We start from the raw sequence: 19,199 nt of genomic DNA, 5'->3' as shown, positions 1-19,199 counted from the left end.
GTAGAGTGCCCGTGGCATCACAGCTCACAGCAACCTCCAACTCCTGGGCTCAAGCGAGTCTCCTGCCTCAGCCTCCCAAGTAGCTAGGACCACAGGCGCCCGCCACAATGCCTGGCCATTTTTTAGTTGCAGCCATCATTGTTGTTTGGCGGGCCCGGGCTGGGGATTTAAACCCGCCACCTTAGGTATATGTGGCTGGCGCCTTAGCCACTTGAGCCACAGGTGCCGAGCCCAACCCTTAGCATTTTAAAGTTATAATAGTAATTGTGACAATTGTAATAGTTTCTTCTTGTAGTCTCACTAGGTTTCAGGCTCCTTGATGGCACCTGGCAAGTGCACAATTATCCTTGCCCAACTGACCTAGGAGATTTGCCTGAGCCACACAGCTACTTATCAGTACATCACAAATTTCCAGCCTGAGCAAGAGCAAGACCCCATCTCTAGTAAACTAAAAATAATTAACTGGGTGTTGTGGCAGGTGCCTGTAGTCCCAGCTACTCAGAAGGCTAAGGCAAGAGGATCCCTTGGGCCCAGGAGTTTGAGGGTGCAGTGAGCTATGATGCCAGGGCATTTTACCTAGGGCAACAGAGTGAGACTCTGTGTCAAAAAAAAAAAAAAGAAGAAGAAGAAGAAGAAGAAGAAAAAGAAAATAAGACACTATGCTTTTAGATGAACAGTTAAATTCTCGGGATAATATATATTAAACCTAGAGTCTCAGGCTACTCATTTCTCTTGCTAACCCTCTGCCTGTGATCACTTTCTGTAGGCCTTGACTGTATGTGGCCAATTTACTTGTATTTGGAGGAGGGTTGAGTGAGATGGAGAAGTTGTAGAGCAGATAGCTCAGAAAATCAGGGCCAGTTCAATAAAAAAATTTGAAATACGTGATAAAATCATCTGATTTCTATTTTCCCCCTTTCAGCCCTTATCTGTCACCCTTTCCACTCAGGGTTCTGATATATATCTCCTTCTACAGCTACTGAGGAAAGTCACTGTGCCTCAGTTTTTTTTTTTTTTTCCTGAGACAGAGTCTCACTATGTCGCTCTTGGTAAAGTGCTGTTACGTCGCAGCTCACAGCAACCTCAAACTGCAGGGCTTAAGCAATGCTCTTGCCTCAACCTCAGAAGTAGCTGGGATTACAGGTGCCTGCCATCATGCCTGGCTAGTTTTTTGTTTGTTGTTGTCATTGTTGTTTAGCAGGCCCAGGCTGAGGTTCAAACCCGCCAGCCTGGGTGTCTGTAGCGGGCACTGTGCTACAGGTACCAAGCCGAGCCTCAGTTTTTTAATTATGACAGCTACTGTGAGGTGACAGCCCCTGTCCAGTACATGCTGGATTCTGAGCCCCATTCTGCCACTGGCTTTTAATGTATAACCTTGAGCAACTCACTTCTCCCCAGGACTCCATTCTCTTCTTGTATAAAGTAAAAGAGAGGGATCAGACTCCAAAATCTCCAAGTTCCTCTCCAGCTCTAAATTGTGCATATTAAGAATTAGTTTATGCTTTGTGGGTGTTTATCATTTCAAAAGAGGGTCATAGGAAGAGCAACCCCAGTATCTCTCCACTGGTGGGGTTTCAGAACTCCTTGGTACCTGCTAAGGGTGGCACTGTTCTGGTGGACCTTCCTAGTGCCTACCAGATTGCCTGGAACTAAGGAATGGGGCCTGAGGGGAGCTATGGGCATTGGAATAGGGAGGGCTGCTCTGTGTGCCCCTTTTATGAATAGAACAGGACAGTGGTAGGAAGGAAGATGGATAGTGGCCCTGCCTGCCTGGAGGTCTGCAAAGCATCTTACTGAGATGCCAAGGAGAGCATTTGAATTGGCTTCTCAGCACTCAAGACCCCCTCCTACCCTCATTCTTTAGGTGGTGATTGATGGAGAAGATGCATAGTTAGTGCCCTGGAAATGTCCAGCTAATGTTCTTTTCTGTTTGGAATCTTTAGTGAACAAACAGTTCTTGGTTTCCACGCCCCCTGCTGTCTGTTGACAGGAACCAGGTCAGTTTGTCTTCCTGAAAAGACAAAATAACATTTGTCTCCAGAAGTAACTGTGTGGTTATAACTGAAAGGCCAGTAAATGGCTTGATTGTTTTCTGAGTGTCAGAATATAGTTCTCCCCTCTGAGCAAGGAAAATAAAGTTTCAGAGCAAAAACCTCTTCTCCAGCACTCAATCCAAACCCAATTAGTGAACCACTTTGTTTGTCCCTCACAGAATGCCTATTTCTTATTCTGGACCAGACCAAGGGAAATTCTAGGGAATGAAAATAATACTGTGCGTTGGCAAAAATTCAGTTTAAAAAATATTTTCTTTATTCTTTCAGGTAAGGAAAAGTTCCAAGTGACAAAAATTCTTGAAAAGAATGCTGAGATTTTGAACAGGTCTCACTTTCAACCTATACGAAGGTATGGATTATTATTTTATTCAGAATTTCAGACTCTTAGAAGCCATGTTAAGTGGTGGCAATGCCCTGCATATATATTGCTTTTCTTCAGATGTATAGGCACTGTCTTATGAAAATTAGCTTTGGGCAACTTGGCTTTGTTAGGACTTATTTGGCAGAATTTGAGTGGTAATAAAAAGGAGTCCTTATCTGCACTCAGATCCCAGCTCTGCCTTTCTATTCATACAACTTTGGTCAAGGTTCTCAACCCCTCTATTCTGTTTTTCCATCTGTAATAGGGATAAAAATCCTTAGTGGGAATATTGACGTAGGAATTGAAAGTAATAATATAACTCTTGGGCACTGATCCCTGAGAAATGAAGACTTTATGTTCATACAGAACACATACATGTTTATAGAAAATTTATTCATAATGGCCCCAAACTGAAAACCCAGACATCCTTCACCAAGTGAATTATTAAATAGGCTGTGTTACCTTAATACCTGTGTTATTGGGTACCACTCAGCAGTAGAAAGGAATGAACTATTGATACATGCAACAAGCTGGCTAAATCTCCAGAGAATTATGTTGAGTAGAAAAAGCAATCCCCAAAAGTTACTTACTGTATGATTCCATTTATATATCATTCTTGAAATGACAAAATTATAAAAATAAAGACAGATGAGTGGTTTCCAGAGGCTAAGGAAGGGGTAGGAGAGGGAGGGAAGTAGTCATGGCTGTAAATAAGACACATGAGGGATTCTTATGGTGGTAGAAATGTTCTGTATGTTCTGTATCTTGACTGTATCAGTGTCGATATTCTGGTTGTGATAATTTTTCCATAGATTTGCAAGATGTTACTGTTAGGGGGAAAGTGTGTATAGTGTGTTTCCTATAACTGCATGTGAAGCTGCATTTATCTCAAAAGTTTAGTTTAGAAAAAACTATAGGAGATGTATAGTGCCTGGCACACTAACATTCTCCTTCTTGTCCCTCTGGGCCTCAGTTTTCTTAATTATCATAATAATAGCTAGTATTTCCTAAGCATCTAGCTCATGCTGTTTTATTGCCTTGTTTAATCCACTTACAACCTTCTAAGATTCATACTGTTATCTCTGTTTTGCCAGTAAGGAAAGCAAAGTTCAGAGAGTTTAAGTATTTTTTCTAAGGTCACACAGCTAGTCAGGATATACTAGACTATGCTATATAACAAATAATCCCCACATTTTAGTGGTTTAAAACAACAAAAGTTTATTTTTGTTCATGTTCTATGTTCGTGGCTCATGGGCTGGCCAGGAATATTCTGTGCTGTGTTATCCTCTATCAGAGACCCAGGCCGAGAGTCCATCTTTGTGCTTCCTTGATTGCTGAGGCAGGAAAAGTGCAACAGTGGAACACTGTTAATTTTTTTGCCTAGAAGTGACTCATTACTTTCACTAATATTTCATTGGTTCAAACAAGTCTTGTGGTCATTTGTGTAAATTAAGAGGACCAAAGATGCTGTTCTACTATGTGTTTGGAAAGAGAAACAAACATTTTGCTGAACGGAATTAATAAAGTCACAACTCAGCTCCAAATCCATGCTCTTTCCTTATACCATTGGTCTCACTGGGTTTTTGCAAAGATTAAAAATGTAAAAGCATGTGGAAGGATTTAGCATGAGATCTGGCTTATAGAGTTCAATGAATACTGAAATTGAATATTAAAGGTTGGTTGAAGTAGAAATGGGTCAAGTTTGCCTTCAGTATCCTCCTGTGGCCATTTTCTTTTTTTTTTAATTTTGTAATTATGATTACATTTTATTATAATTTAAAATCAAATTTTGAATCTTAAAAGTTACATTTAACATATCAGGTAAGCTATGCTTTAGACTTGTATCTGGAGCCAAGTACAATATTGGTAGGCAGGCAAGAATATGTAATAATTTATAATTGTGTTTGATATTCCCTTGGATAAAATGATACAAATATTTACATTTAGAGACTACTGTAGTTTTAATTTTTATGAAGTTCCAGGAGAAGCACATTTGTAACATGAAAGATGTGGATTCATTTTCCAATACATAAAAGCATATTAGTATACAGAGCTCATTAATTTATCTTCTAGCCGTGTATAAATTATTGAGCTAATCTTGATTTGCTACATGAATGGGGTATGAAAAAAGGACTTCAGCAGCAATGTTGATTAATTTCCATGAAGGCTTTATACATTTCTATCCTTCCCCTCATATCAATATGGCCATACCAGCTTTCTTTTGGTTGATATTTACATGGAATATTGTTTCCCATCCCTTCACCTTGAGTCTGAATGCGTCCTTGTGGCTTCAGTTTCTTAGAGACAGTCTATACTTGGTTTGTTATTTCTTTATCCATTCAGCCAGCCTATGTCTCTTGAGCGGGGAGTTCAATCCATTCACCTTTATTTAAAGAATTGGTAAGTGGGGGTAGATTCTGCTCATCCAGTTGAGTAGAACTTTTCTGCTAAACTGGCTAAGGGAGTAGCTGGAGGAATTAATTTGTCAATGAATGAACATTGAATATTGCTATTATATGGCTGAGCGCCCGTGGCTCAGTGGGTAGGGCTCCAGCCACATGCATCTGGGGCTGATGGGTTCGAACCTGGCCTGGACCTTTTGGTTGTATTTTTGGGGTCACAGCTCGCCTCAGGAAGGTTGAAGTGTGCTCTTCAATCTTCTCTCTTGGCTCTGCTCCAAACCATCAGCCAACTTGCTAAACTTCTGTCCCTCAAGCCTCCTTCTGGACGGGAGCTTCTGCAAAAAGCTGGCTGCAGTCCGCCATCTTGGCTCCGTCCCCTCACTGTGGCCATTTTCTTGGTGCAGGTCTTTCTTGGCCTCTTCTTCTTCTTCTTTTTTTTTTTTCTTTTCTTTTCACTATGTTGCCCTCGGTAGTATGCCGTGGTGTCAAAGCTCACAGCAACCTCAAACTCTTGGGCTTAAGCAGTTCTCTTGCCTCAGCCTCCCAAGTAGCTGGGACTACAGGCGCCTGCCACAATACCTGGCTATTTTTGTTGTTGTAGTTGTCATTGTTTGGCAGGCCTGGGCTGAATTTGAACCCTCCAGCTCCAGTGTATGTGGCTGGCGCCCTAGCTGCTGAACTATAAGCACTGAGCCCTGGCTATTTATTTTGTTGCAGTTGTCATTGTTGTTTAGCAGGCCCCAGGATGGGTTCGAATCCGCCAGCCTCGGCATCTGTGGCTGGTGCCCTACCCACTGAGCTATGGGCGCCAAGCCACTTGGCCTCTTCTGGTACTCTATACCAGGTAGCTGCCTAGGCCTCACCTCCACCTCCAACATCTACCTTCCAGTAAATTTCCTGGCTCCATTGATTTTCTCAAGAACTTACTTACTGTAATATAGAGTCACTGACTGATTTCAGAGCTGGACTGACCCTAGAGAGTATGTATTCAATCTCTATAGAGAAAATTGAGGCCCAGACACACCAGAGAACTTGGAGCTAGTTAGTAGCAGAGCCAGAATCTGATCCCACACTCTCTACCTCAGAGCTTAGTGCCCTTTCTTCTGCTTCTCACACTGGGCTGATAAACTGACCCCTGTACTAAGGTAATGCGTTTTGTTGACAGAAGGGATTCATACGATTTTCTTACTTTCTCTCTCACAGTACTGAAGGCGAACAAGAAGAGATATTAAAGGAGTCACCAAAGGAACTGAAAGAGAAAGACATGTATGGCCACCAAAGAGAGTTGCCTAAGGATGCTTGAGTAAAGTCTTGGTTTTAAGGGAATAATATTTCCTTGTTTGTAAGAATCTATATTCTTATATTCTTTCCTTTTTTTATGTAAAGAATAAATGTATGTTTCTTTCACCAAAAAGCTGTTAGAAAATTGATGATGTGATTTTATCCTTAATAGCATCTTACAATCAAGGAAATACAGTGACGCTGATAATATAAGTTTACACTTGAGGTAGATTTAATCTCTTTTCTACAGAAATAGCCTTTCATTTATAAAAATATTTATTTTTTTGAGTGGCGCCTGTGGCTCAGTGAGTAGGGCGCCAGCCTCATATACCGAGGGTGTACAGGGCCTGGTACTTAAAAACCTACCTAATTAAGTTTGTTGGATGAAAGCATAAAATTCTTTGTCATTTCCCTACTTCTGAGTGAGACCTTTTATTAGCCAAATTCCCAAAGAAGTTGATAATCAATTTTCCATTGAGGGTCAAAAAGAGCCATCAATCTGTCCATAGAATGGTCAGCCCACAGTTTTTTGGAAGGCTACTTGGAAGGCTGAGGCAGGAGAATTGGCTAAGCCCAAGAGCTGGAGGTTGCTGTGAGCTGTGACGCTACGGCACTCTACCAAGGGTGACAAAGTGAGACTCTGTCTCAAAAAGAAAACAAAATCATTTTTAGCTGCTGAGATATGTTTAAAGTTATAATCTCTTCTTAAGATATTTTCTGGCTCGGCGCCTGTGGCTCAAGTGGCTAACGCACCAGCCACATACACCCAAGGTGGCGGGTTCGAATCCAGCCCGGGCCCGCCAAACAACAATGATGGCTGCAACCAAAAAATAGCCGGGCATTGTGGTGGGTGCCTGTGGTCCCAGCTACTTGGGAGGCTGAGGCAGGAGACTCACTTGAGCCTAGGAGTTGGAGGTTGCTGTGAGCTGATATGCCATGGCACTCTACCCAGGGGGATAGCTTGAGGCTCCTGTCTCAAAAAAAAAAAAAAAAAGATATTTTCTAATATCCTCTTTAAGACATATATTATAAGACATTCTCTAATTCTTCTGTTGCCAAATAAAGATTTTGTAAAATACTTAAAAAGGGCCTCCCAGGAATACAGTATATTGAATGATTTTTTTAACCATCTTCTCATAGTTACTGTGTGCTCTTATCTTAATTCTTTAGATCACTGATAGATATTCAAGACCTGTCTAGTATTTCCTATGAACGAGATAGCTCTTTTAAGGAAGTCTCCTGCAAAACACCCAAAACAAACCATGCACCTACTAGTGTCAGCACTCCGCTCAGCCCAGGTAATCACTCTTAGGAAGTGTTCCTGGGGAGGAACTTACAGCCTCTGCCCATTGGCTCCAGAAGTCAGGACATAGGATCAGACCTAGTGTCTGTTTTCTGACAGTACAAAGATGTTTCTTTATGGCCAAAACTGAAGAGGATGATCCCTTGGGGGGCCAGGTGGTGGTGGTGGTGGTGGTGGTGGTGGTGGTCAGGCAGTTGTTAGGAGATTTTGGTTAACCTTGTTGTGGCAAAGACGAATAAATGCAAACGTCTACTATGTACTCTAAGCATTACAGAATTTAGTGCAAAGTCATTGGATTCTCTAGAGTTTGCAACATAAAATAGTACCTTGTGCTTAAACATATATAGTTCTTGAGTCCTGCAGCCATATATAACCAGCATCAAATATTCTTTCTTTAGTGTCCTCATTTCTGTATATTTGTAGTTTAAAATATCCTGGCTGGGCGCTGTGGCTCATGCCTGTAAGGGAGGCTGAGGCAGGTGGATTGCTTGAGACTTGAGTGTGAGGTTGCTGTGATCATGATGATGCCATGGCACTCAATCCCAGGGTGACAGAGTGAGACTCTGTTTAAAAAAAAATTTTTTTTAAACCCCCTTTATTTTGATGACCAACTTTTTTAAACTCAAGGAGCTGTGTCTCAGATCAGTGATTATTCACAACTCAGAAAATCCCTGGAATAAGTATAGAGTTTGTTTTTTATTTTATTTTATTTTTGTATGTGTGTGTGTGTTAAATACTATAGAATTCAGATACTAATTTTCTTCTTTTCCACAACAGGGTCAATTTCTTCAGCTGCCAGTCAGTATAAAGACTGCCTTGAAAGTATAACATTTCAGGTTAAAACACAGTCTACCTCTTGGAAGAATAGTCAAGAATCTATTCAGACTTTGTCTGATAAATCTGTAGCTGTCCAAGAGAAAGCAAAGAACTTAGATTCTCTGCTGACTTCCTCTGAAACTCTCCCTTCAAGACTAACTGATCTTGTAAGTATATCAATTCTGCTTTACACCCATGGAGTCAGCCCAAAGGGCTTCAGTGATCCAAAGTGCCAGGATTTCAGATCCACTAAGAAAGCAAGAAGTCCGGAAAGATCACCTATATATCTGTCTAACAAGGGTACAAGTGAACTTTTCCAGAACTAGAATATAAATGTTTTGACACAATGACTAAGCAAATGACATGAAATCTATGTGAACCAGCTTGATGAAAGTATTTCAAATTGTATATGAAAACACTACACTGTACCCCATGTTTGCATTAATGTATACAGCCATCATTTAATAAAAAAAAAGAAAGAAAGAAAGAAAGAAGTACTTCTGGATCCTCTTCAGGCTTCCCTGGGGCTCCTCTCCTCCGTTATTTCTCTGATGAGTTTTGACTGATCTCCACCTTCTCTGAACTCCTAAACTAATAAATAGCCTACAAGAAAAATACTTCATTGTATCCTGCCATCTCCTCCTCCTTACCTCTTCTCCTGTTTCTTCTTCTTTTTCTCTCCTTCCCTCATATTTCATATAAGTAGTGTCTTTAAGAAAACTACAAGTTCCTTACTTTGTACTCTCTTTAAAAAACTGTGGGCTGACCATTCTATGGACAGATTGATGGCTCTTTTTGACCCTCAATGGAAAATTGATTATCAACTTCTTTGGGAATTTGGCTAATAAAAGGTCTCACTCAGAAGTAGGGAAATGACAAAGAATTTTATACTTTCATCCAACAAACTTAATTAGGCAGGTTTTTAAGTACCAGGCACCATGTCAGGTTCTCTTCCAGGCATCTAAGGGTGATTAAGAAAGTTTAGTCAGGGCCAGGTATGGTGGCTCACACCTGTAATCCTAGCACACTGGAAGGCCAAGGCAGGAGGATCCCTTGAGCTCAGGAGTTTGAGACCAGCCTGAGCAAGAGAGAGACCCCATCTCTTAGTAAAAATAAACAAATTACCTGGGAGTTGTGGCAGGTGCCTGTAGTGCCAACTGCTCGGGAGGCTGAAGCAGGATGATTGCTTGAGCCCAGAAGTTTGAGATTGCTATGAGTTAGGCTAAGGCCATGGCACTCTAGCCCAGGTGACAGAGTGAGACTCTGTCTCAAGAAAGCTTAGCCAGGTGTGGTGCCACATGGCTCTTATCCCAGCTACTAGAGAGGCTGAGGCAGAAGGATCACTTGAGCCCAGGAGTTTGAGATTGCAGTGAGCTATGATGTCATCAGTGCATTCTAGCCCAAGGAACAGACCTAGACTCTATCTCCACAAAAAGAAAAGAAAAAGGACATAACCCCTGCCCCAAAGGAGGTTGGTACCAAAGAGAAAGAGAGTCCTGATGTAACACAGAGGTAAGTACTGAGTGCTGAGGAGGCAGAGAGGGATAAGAAGGCTTCCCAAAGGAAATGACATGAATGAGTTTGACTTAACCAACAAGTCACATGGAAATGACTGAGTTGCATATGCTTTTTTAGCTCGTCACAGGTATCAGTTATCATGTTTATTTCTTACTTACAGAAAAGATTGTCTGCATTTACTGGGGCTGGTTCTTCTAGCATTGCTAATGCATCTGACATAACACCCCATGCCATCCAGAGAAGGAGCCTGCCTAAAGGTACCCTGTATTTAATATCAAAATTGAAATTTATAATAGCCAGTTTAAGGGGGGCTTAAATTGATACCTGTTAATCTTTGATGGTACATTAAATTCAAAGAAAAATGCTGTTTTCTCTCAACTGTAAAAGTGAAACACTCTCATTGTAGAAACTTGAAGAATAAAAGTTTTAAAAAATAAAACCACAATTTTTTAAATCTCATATACTATTTTGGTACATATCCTTTTAATATTTTTATAACTATATAAAAATATTCTTAGCATAGTTGAGATTTATATAGTATATTAGTTCTGGACTGCTTTTTTTCCTTTGATAAATTTTGAGAATTTTTCTTATGAAAAATTATCCATAAATATATGTCATAGCTACATAATAGTCTATATATGTGTTGCTTAACCACTCCCTTATGGTGAAGATTTGTGTTGTTTTTCTAATTTTTGTTCTTTATACATAAATCTTTATCTGTACCTCTGAAAATAGGTGACAGTTTCCAAATCAAAGGGTCCAAGAATGTTACCAGCTCTAGAGGCATAATGCCTGTTACTTTAATTTTAATGTCTTAGGGCTTTGGTAGAGCTCTTGGAATTGCCCTCAGGCAGATAGAGATTTTTGTAAATGATATTGAAGCATTTTGGTTAATGTTATAACTGAGAACTTGGGGGCAATACCCAAAGTGTGGTTGCTTCTACATCCTCTGGCCTGATAATCTATAGAGAAAGGCCTCCTACTTTGTGTTTTATTTATTTTGGACAACCTGGAACCTCTATATTCTTCCAGGAGCTCTGGTCCAGTTTGAGCCACAGCCCGTTGGTAAGAGTTTGTACCTACTCCAAATATCCTTAGGAAAGGAGGAGCACATATTGAGCAGTACTGGGTAAGGGCTGAGGTAGGAAAGGGTTTGGGATAAAGAGGGTAAAGGCTGTTTGCACACTAGGAGGTCTCTACTAGGACTGTTGTGTAGGTTTTCCAAACAAACCCCTAAGTTTGTTTTCGTCTTTGGGAAAGCCTCAGTCAAGTCTATGTGGAAACCTGGAAGGTAATCCAATTCAGGTGCAGGAAGGTATTAAGTCATTTTCCTCTTTCTTTTTTAAGAACTAGTAGAAGCCATCTCACAGCATCACGTTGATGAGCTACCACCACCTTGTCAGGAGCTACTTGATGAAATTGGTAAGGGATATTCAATACAGAATCTGCTCCTTGTCTTATTCAGTTAAATCACTGACTTGTCCAAAGTATGAGCACTAGTATAAAAGGCCCTATAAAGGCCTGGTCAAATGTACAAAATTTAGGAAGGGGCAGTTTTTCAGTGAAATGGGCTACAGTAGTCTGGCTGGGATAATTGGCCCGTGTCTGTTGTCTTTTTTTTTTTTTTTTTACTTAAAGGATTTATAGTGATGATACTAAGGAGAAATAACAACATTCAAGTGGTTTATTATGATGAACTTTTTCTATTAGAGGAATTCTTATCTCCTTTTGAAACTAGATCTGTTAATTCTTTGGAGTCCTGCGATCTGGCTGTTCAGGCCAAGACACCTATATTTGCAATTTTGCCATTAGCAAGAGGTATTAAAATACTGGCATTATGAGTATTTCCCTTTCCTAAGAGCAGGGAAGTTAGGGGCACAAAACCTAATGAGGCCAAAATTTGGGGGCAGAAACTGAGTAGTACTAATATTTTCATTTGCAGCTGATTTGCTGGCCCTGCCCAGCTGGGCTGATGCTGAAAGTAAACAGTACATGGTTATAGGGACATTTGGGGGCAGTTGGGCTGCTTTCACTGGGAAGATCTGATTACTCCCTTCTTGGCAGTCTGGTCACCTAGCCCCTTGCCCTGAGAAGATGCATCTCATTTGACTTCTGATAGTCCAGTTCTTGTTTGGGGGCCCATAGAGAATTTTCTGAGGGGCACCACCTGGTTTCCAGGGTCTCTGAGGATATATTTCTCATAAAGAAGGAAGTAAATAAGGAATCACTGGTCTACTCAACAGAAAGCTACCCTCTAGTTCCTATTATAACCCTTAGCCCCTGTCTGGTGGAATGATAAGCTTAAGTAGAGCTAGTCAGGTTGCCAGAACCTTCCTTGGTTTGTTTCTTTTTCCATATTCATAGGCCCTTTGTTGCCTCACTGCACCCCTCCCCCAGCACCACACAGTTGTTCAGGTCATAGAGTTGTTGAGTCAGGATCCTAGAGTAGTCAGGATCCCACACTCCTGCTTTCCGCCTCTGAGACTCCCTAGGCAGTCCTTGCAAATTCCTCCTCTCCAATTGCTCTTCTTAAAATAATAGAACTGTTGTGCGTAGGGGTTACCCCCCACATCCAGCTCAGGTAGTTTCTCGGTATCTTGTTTCTTGGTCATGGTTGAAGGCAGTATTTTTATGCTCCTTTGTAGTTTGACCATAGCAAATACTTTTCCTCTGGATCCTGCTGTCCCCCCTTTACAGTCACCCCGTAAACCCTTCATTTCCTCCATTTCAGCATGGCACTGTTAGTCTGCAGTCTGCAGAAGCTGTTCCTTTTTTCACTTACAGAAATTATCTGGGCCAGGTTTCTAGGTGATGTCTGAACTTTGAGATAGGTCAATAATTTTTCAGAAAGACACAGGGTAGAGGGCATTTGAGCAATTTCCCTTGATAATGGGCCTGCCCACCTGATTATTGTATATCATCCCTCTATTGCTTCTCCTAAAGAGACCTTTGGGGAGTGACCTGGAATTATCACCTGTTCTTTTAAGGATCTACATCCAAAGCTCTAGGTTCCTGACAAGGACTTACAGGGGATGGTCCTTTAGAACCCTAGGATATAGGTGATCATTTAAGATCAGCAAGGAACTACTTTTATCAAGGATAAAACTGGAATTTTATATTTCAAATTATATTAAATTTGAGCTGCTGAGAAGGGAGCAGACCTGTGCCTGCCCAGAACAGCACTATGCCAGTGAGCTCAGGGTGTCTTCTTTATGCTGCCTCCCAGCTCTGCTCTGCAGAGCACATTGAGGAGACTGAACACCTAAAAATATCAACCAGCATATTGAGTTTAGAAAGTGCTCATCTATAGCTCAGTGGTTAGGGTGCTGGCCACATACACTGGGGCTGGTGGGTTCGAGTCAGCCCAGGCCTGCTAAACAACAGTGACAGCTACAACAAAAAAATAGCCGGGCATTGTGGTGGGTGCCTGTAGTCCCAGCTACTTGGGAGGCTAAGGCAAGAGAATTGCTTAAGCCTGAGAGTTGAGGTTGCTGTGAGCTGTGATGCCACAGAGGGCGACATAGTGAGACTCTGTCTCAAAAAAAAAGAAAGAAAATGCTCATTTTGATCCAGTGAGTATTTCTATAGGAATTGGAAATGATAGAAATTTTTTGCCTTCTGTCTTTCCATAGAACAGCTAAAAAAAATGTGAAAATCTGGGAGTGGTGGCTCATGGCTGTAATCTAGCACTTTGGGAGGTCAAGATGGGAGGATTACTAGAGGCCAGGAATTTGAGGCTAGCATGGCCAACATAGCAAGACCCCTCTCTTAAAAAAAAAATTAGCCAGGCATCTGATGCACTCTTGTAGTCCCAGCTACAAGACAGGCTGAGGCAGGAGGATTGCTTAAGTCAAGAAGTTTGTAGCTACTGCAGCCTGGGTATGTGGGCACGCATGAGAGAGAAACAAATGAATAGGCCAGTAGAGATGGGAAAACATTTGGATTGTTCTGATGTTGTTACAGAGTTCTTGAGAAAGTATAAAGTAGAGATTAAAGCATAAAGTTTAGAGCCCAGATTCAGATCCCAATTCTACCGCTTATCTGTGTGATTTTAGGTTAAGTTTCTTAATTTTATTTTCCTCTTCTGTTAAACCAAAGTAACAATAACACAATCAATTTGTTGTGAAGATTCATTGTGAACATTAATCCTGAATTAATACATATAAATACTTAGAAACAGGACCTACCACATGGGGCCCTGCAAGTATTGTGTATCATCCTCATCATTATTGTCATTTTTATTTCTATATTGAGTGTTGTACGAGGTTTTATTATAATTGAAGAATTGCTTTCAAACCTGGAATACCCTAAAGTAGTGGTTCCCACAACTTTATCAGGCAGCAGAGTCTCCTAAAGGGCTTGTTACAGTAAAATACAGAGTTTCTGGTGCTGGAACATATTATTCTTAGCAAAGAATCTCAAGAATGGAAGAAAAAGTATCCAATGTATTCAGTTCTACTATGAAACCAATATATAAGCACCCACAGTTCCATATGACAGATATAACCCAACTACAGCCCAAGATGAAGTGGAAAGAGAAGGGGGAGGGGAGGGGAGGGAGGAGAGGGGAGGGGAGGAGGGAGGGTAATGGGTTGAACCACACCTATGGTGCATTTTACAAGGGTACATGTCAAATCTACTAAGTGTAGAATATTAATGTCTTAACACAATAATTTAAAAAATGCAGTGAAGGCTATGTTAACCAGTTTGATATAAGTATTTAAAATTGTATATAAAACCAGCATGTTGCACCCCATAAATGCATTAATATACAAAGCTATGATTAATTAAAAAAAATACAGAGTTTCTGATTCAGTAAGTATAGAATGAGACCTGAGAATTGGCATTCCTAACAAGATCCCAGGTTATGCTAAAGCTGGTCTGAGGACCACCGTTTGAGAACTGCTCCTCTAAAGAATAATAGGACATGGGCTCGGTGCCTGTAGCTCAGTGGCTAGGGTACCAGCCACATACACCAGGGCTGGTGGGTTGAACCCAGCCCGGGTCTTCTAAACAATGACAACAACAACAAAAAAATAGCCGGGCATTGTGGTGGGTGCCTATAGTCCCAGCTACTTGGGAGGCTGAGGCAAGAGAATTGCTTAAGTCCAAGAGTTTGAGGTTGCTGTGACCTGTGATGCCACAGCACTCTACTGAGGGAGACATAGTGAGACTCTTGTCTCAAAAAAAAAAAAAGATTGGTGAGACATGCATAGGAGGATATAAGTTATCTTCTTCTGCTTTTGTATTGTGACAGAGCACTTGAAGCAGCAGCAGGCCTCATCCAAAGTGTTGCATGAGAATACAGCAGGTGATCCAGGCCTCAGTGCAAATGGTAAGCTAAAAACCCAGATCTTTTCCATCAGGTTCTTACCATAACATTGTCCTTGGCAGTGCAGTAGTACATATGGGCAAATGTGACCTTTAGGTCAGGCACAACTCTGCTTCCATTCTGACTCCACCAGTTACTTTTGTTTTTGTTAGAGACAGGTTGAGGGCGGAGTAATATCTCACTATAACCTGGAACTCCTGGGCTTAAGTGATCCTCTAGCCTCAGCCACTCAAGTAGCTGGGACTACAGACACATGCCACTATACCTGTCTAATTGTGTTGTTTTTTAGAGAGATGGGGTCTCACTATGTTGCTCAGGCTGGTCTCAAACTCCTGGCCTCAGTTGTCCTCATCTATAAGATGAGGATAATAACTCCTATCCCATGATGCATATAATGCCTCCATGTACAGTGGCTGGTACATTGTAAGATTCTTAGTAAATGTTAGCCTTCTCTCCTTTATAGGACTGCTGGGAGGATGAAATGAGACAGCATATCTAAAATTCTTGGCATACATTAAAGGGTACATCCCTTCCTCTCCCTAATTCCTTCTCTACCCTAATTCCTTCCCTGGGACTTCTAGTAACATATAATAAATGAGAACAGCATGGTCCTCCAAAGTAAGTTGGTGCAGTTTGTATTTGGGGTTGCTTGCTTCCCCTTTTATGTGCTGTTTCTTTTTTTTGCTTCCTGTCTCTTTTCAGCCTTGGCACAGGCAGTGTATCCTGTAGCTTCACCTGGCACCAAAGAGCTCCCAAGACCCCAGAGCAGCTGCTGTGAACACAGAGGCCCCATAGCCTACCACCTGGCCCCCTGCTCTCAGGGGAAGAGGGGGCTAGTGCATTGTATGCTTCAGGGAGCACTAATTAGCCTTAATTTTTGCACTCCATTTTAAGGCAGGGTTTCTCAATTTTTTTTTTCTTCTAATAATGTTAACTCTTTCAACTGTTTTTAGATAAAAGTCACTTAGAAGAACAAGAAACTAACGGTAATAAAGAAGAGAGTAGTATACTTTGGACCAAAGAAGCTCAGGATCTAGGAGAGGACACAGAGAGGTAACAGAAAAAACTAAACTTTTAAAAAGATTTTTAAAATTTTATTTTTTTGCATTCATTTTTTCCCTAATATTGACAAATAAGAGGGAGAAAAAATGGTCTTTTGTTACACTATCCTAAAAACCTCTAATCCGGAAAGGTTTTTTGTGTTCTAGAAAAAAAATTGTTTTTGTTTTTGGCCAGGGTTGGGCTTGAACCCACCGCCTCCGGTATATGGGGCCAGCGCTCTACCCTTAAGCCACAGGCACCATCCCTGTTTTAAAAATTTTTAATTACAGTGAAACATATATAGCATAAAATTTGCCATCTCAACCATTTTTAAGAATATAGTTCAGTAGTGTTAATAAGTATATTTATATTGTTGTATATCCAGTGTCCAGAACTTTTTTATTTTGTAAAACTGAAACTCTATACCCATTGAATAACTCCACATTTTCCTTTTTCCCCAGTCCCTGGCAGCCACTATTTTGCTTTCTATTTCTATGAGTTTGACTATTCTTGGTACTTCAGATAAGCAAAATTATACAGTGTTTGTCTTTTTGTGACTGTCTTCATTTCCTTAGTATAATGTCTTTAAACTTCATTCATGCTACAGCATGTGTCAGAATAAGGCTGAATAGTACTCGACGGCATGTGGTACATTCCATGTTTTGTTTATCCAGTCACCTGTTGATGAGCATTTATGTTGCCTCCCCCTTTTGTTATTGTGAATAATGCTGCTATGAACATGAGTGTACAAATATCAAGTTGAGACCCTGCTTTCAATTCTGAGACAGGGTCGCATTCTTTTGCCCAGGTTAGATAGAGTTCTGTGGCTTTTCACAGGTGCAATCATAGTATACTACAGGCTTGAATTCCTGGGCCAAGTGATCATCATCCTTTTTCAGCCTCCAGTGTCACCAGCACTTCACCATGCCTGGCTGATTTTTAAAAATTATTTTGTAGAAATAGAGTCTTTTGCTGTATTGCCTAGGCTGTCAGCTCTTTTGGATATATACCCAGACATAGTACACATACTGCTAGATAATATGGTAATTCTATTTTTAACTTTTTGAGGAACTACCACACTATTTTCCGTAGTGGCTATCTCATTCTACGTCCTGCCAACAGTGTACAAGGGTTCTAATTTCTCAACATCTTCACTAATACTTGGTATTTTCTCATTTTTGGCTTTTTAAAAAAAATATATATATATAGTAGCCATCTTAATGGGTATGAGGTGCTAATTCATTGTGGTGTGGGGTTTTTTTTGAGACAGAATCTTGCTCTTTTGCGCTGGTAGAGTGCAGTGGCATCATCATAGATCACTGAAACCTCAAACTCCTAGACTCAAATGATCTCTTGCCTCAGCTTCTTCAGTAGCTGAGACTATAGGAGAGCACTACTATGCCCAGTTAACTTTTCTATTTTTAGTAGAGATGGGGTCTCCCTTTTGCTCTGACTAGTTATGGACTCCTGAGCTCAAGTGATCCTCACACCTTGGCTTCTCAGAGTGCTAGGATTACAGGCATGAGCCATTGCACTGGCCCCTCATTGTGGTTTTGATTTGCACTGCCCTAATGATTAATGATGTTGAGCATGATTTTGTATATCTTTGAAGAAATGTCTATTAAGTTCTTTGCCTCCCTCCCTCCCTTTTTTTTTTTTTTTTTTTTTTTTTACAGGTAGGGTCTCACTCTGTCACCCAGGGTAGAGTGCAATGGCACAATCATAGCTCACTGCAGCCTTGGCCTCTTGGGCTCAAGTGATTCTCCTGCCTTAGTCTCACAAGTAGCTGGGACTATAGGTTGTACCACCACACCTGGCTAACTTTTTAATTTTTCACAGAGGCAGAGTTTCACTATGTTGCCCAGGCTGGTCTTGAACCCCTGAGCTCATGTGATTCTCCTGCCTCAGTCTCCCATAGTGCTGGAATTTCAGTTAAGAGCCAGTTTGCCTGGGCTTTGCCCATTTTTTGAATAGGGTTGTTATTTTTTTATTGAGTAGTTTTTGGGTTGTTTTTTTTTTTCATCACTTAGGCAAAGAAAACTTTTTTTTTTTTTTTGAGACAGAGTCTCACTTTGTTGCCCTCAGGAGAGTGCCATGGCATTGTAGTTCACAGCAACCTCAAACTCTTGGGCTCAAGTGATTCTCTTGTCTCAGCCACCAGAGAACCTGGGACTACAGACACATGCTTGGCTATTTTTTAGAGATAGGGTCTTGTACTTGCTCAGGCTAGTCTCAAACCTGTGAGCTCAGGCAGTCCACCCACCCTTGACTTCCCAGAGTGCTAGGATTACAGATGTGAGCCACCACACCCAGCCTCAAATAAAACTTTGTTTTGAGATAGTTTTACTTGTCATTTTCTTATAAGTGCTTTGGCGTCAGAGCTCACACAGCAACTTTAAACTTTTGGGCTCAAGTGATTCTCTTGTCTCCGCCTCCTAAGTAGCTAGGACTATAGGCTCCCACCACAATGCACAGCTATTTTTAGAGATGGGGTCTCATTCTTGCTCAGGCTGGTCTTGAATTCATGAGCTCAAGCAATCTACTCTCCTCAGCCTCCCAGATTGCTAGGATTATAGCCATGAGCCACTGCTTCCTGCCTCTTTCAAAACATTTTAATTAAAAGCCTTAGAAGAGAATTTTTTAGATATTCTAACCAATAAAGAAAATGGGGGCAATTGCCCGGACAGTCCAGTCTAAGAGTACAAGATTGCCTTAAGAAACCTGATTCTATTCCTGATTTGGATCTGTCCTTGTGTCTATGTTGTAAGATAAACTATGTCAGCTCACCTCCTTTGCCTCTTGACTTTTTCTGCTTTGTCTTAACTGCCAAGACTAGAGTGAGGTGACTGAGACACACCCGTTGGGCACAAAAGTGAATAGAGATGTAAAGAAACTTGGCAGTCAAAATAAGTAATACTTGAATGCAATCTTTTTTATAGTTGTTGAGATAGGGTCTCACTCTATTGCCTTGGCTGGAATGCAGTGGTATGATCATAGCTCACTGCAGCTTTAAACTCCTGGGCTTTTTTTTTTTGAGACAAAGTCTCAAGCTGTCCCCCTGGGTAGAGTGCTGTGGCATCACAGCTCA

General features: G+C 41.0%; 1 protein-coding gene across 2 annotated transcripts in view; it reads left to right on the top strand.

The window, feature by feature from the left end:
- Nucleotides 1–19,199, top strand: part of TEX14 (testis expressed 14, intercellular bridge forming factor) — a 110,035-nt gene that overhangs the window by 83,412 nt on the left and 7,424 nt on the right. For both annotated transcript variants that reach the window (XM_003795580.3, XM_012808800.2), the window contains 8 exons: nt 2,322–2,403; nt 6,021–6,083; nt 7,269–7,396; nt 8,179–8,384; nt 9,896–9,992; nt 11,092–11,160; nt 14,996–15,073; nt 16,024–16,123. In XM_003795580.3, the coding sequence (XP_003795628.1) occupies nt 2,322–2,403; nt 6,021–6,083; nt 7,269–7,396; nt 8,179–8,384; nt 9,896–9,992; nt 11,092–11,160; nt 14,996–15,073; nt 16,024–16,123 (823 nt within the window). The remainder of the gene's footprint in view (nt 1–2,321; nt 2,404–6,020; nt 6,084–7,268; nt 7,397–8,178; nt 8,385–9,895; nt 9,993–11,091; nt 11,161–14,995; nt 15,074–16,023; nt 16,124–19,199) is intronic.

The sequence above is a fragment of the Otolemur garnettii genome, unplaced genomic scaffold (assembly GCF_000181295.1).
Source record: "Otolemur garnettii isolate 467f Iridium unplaced genomic scaffold, OtoGar3 scaffold00094, whole genome shotgun sequence".
Lineage (NCBI taxonomy): Eukaryota > Metazoa > Chordata > Mammalia > Primates > Galagidae > Otolemur > Otolemur garnettii.
Note: the sequence above shows the minus strand (reverse complement) of the source record. Positions and strands in the feature narration are given on the sequence as shown.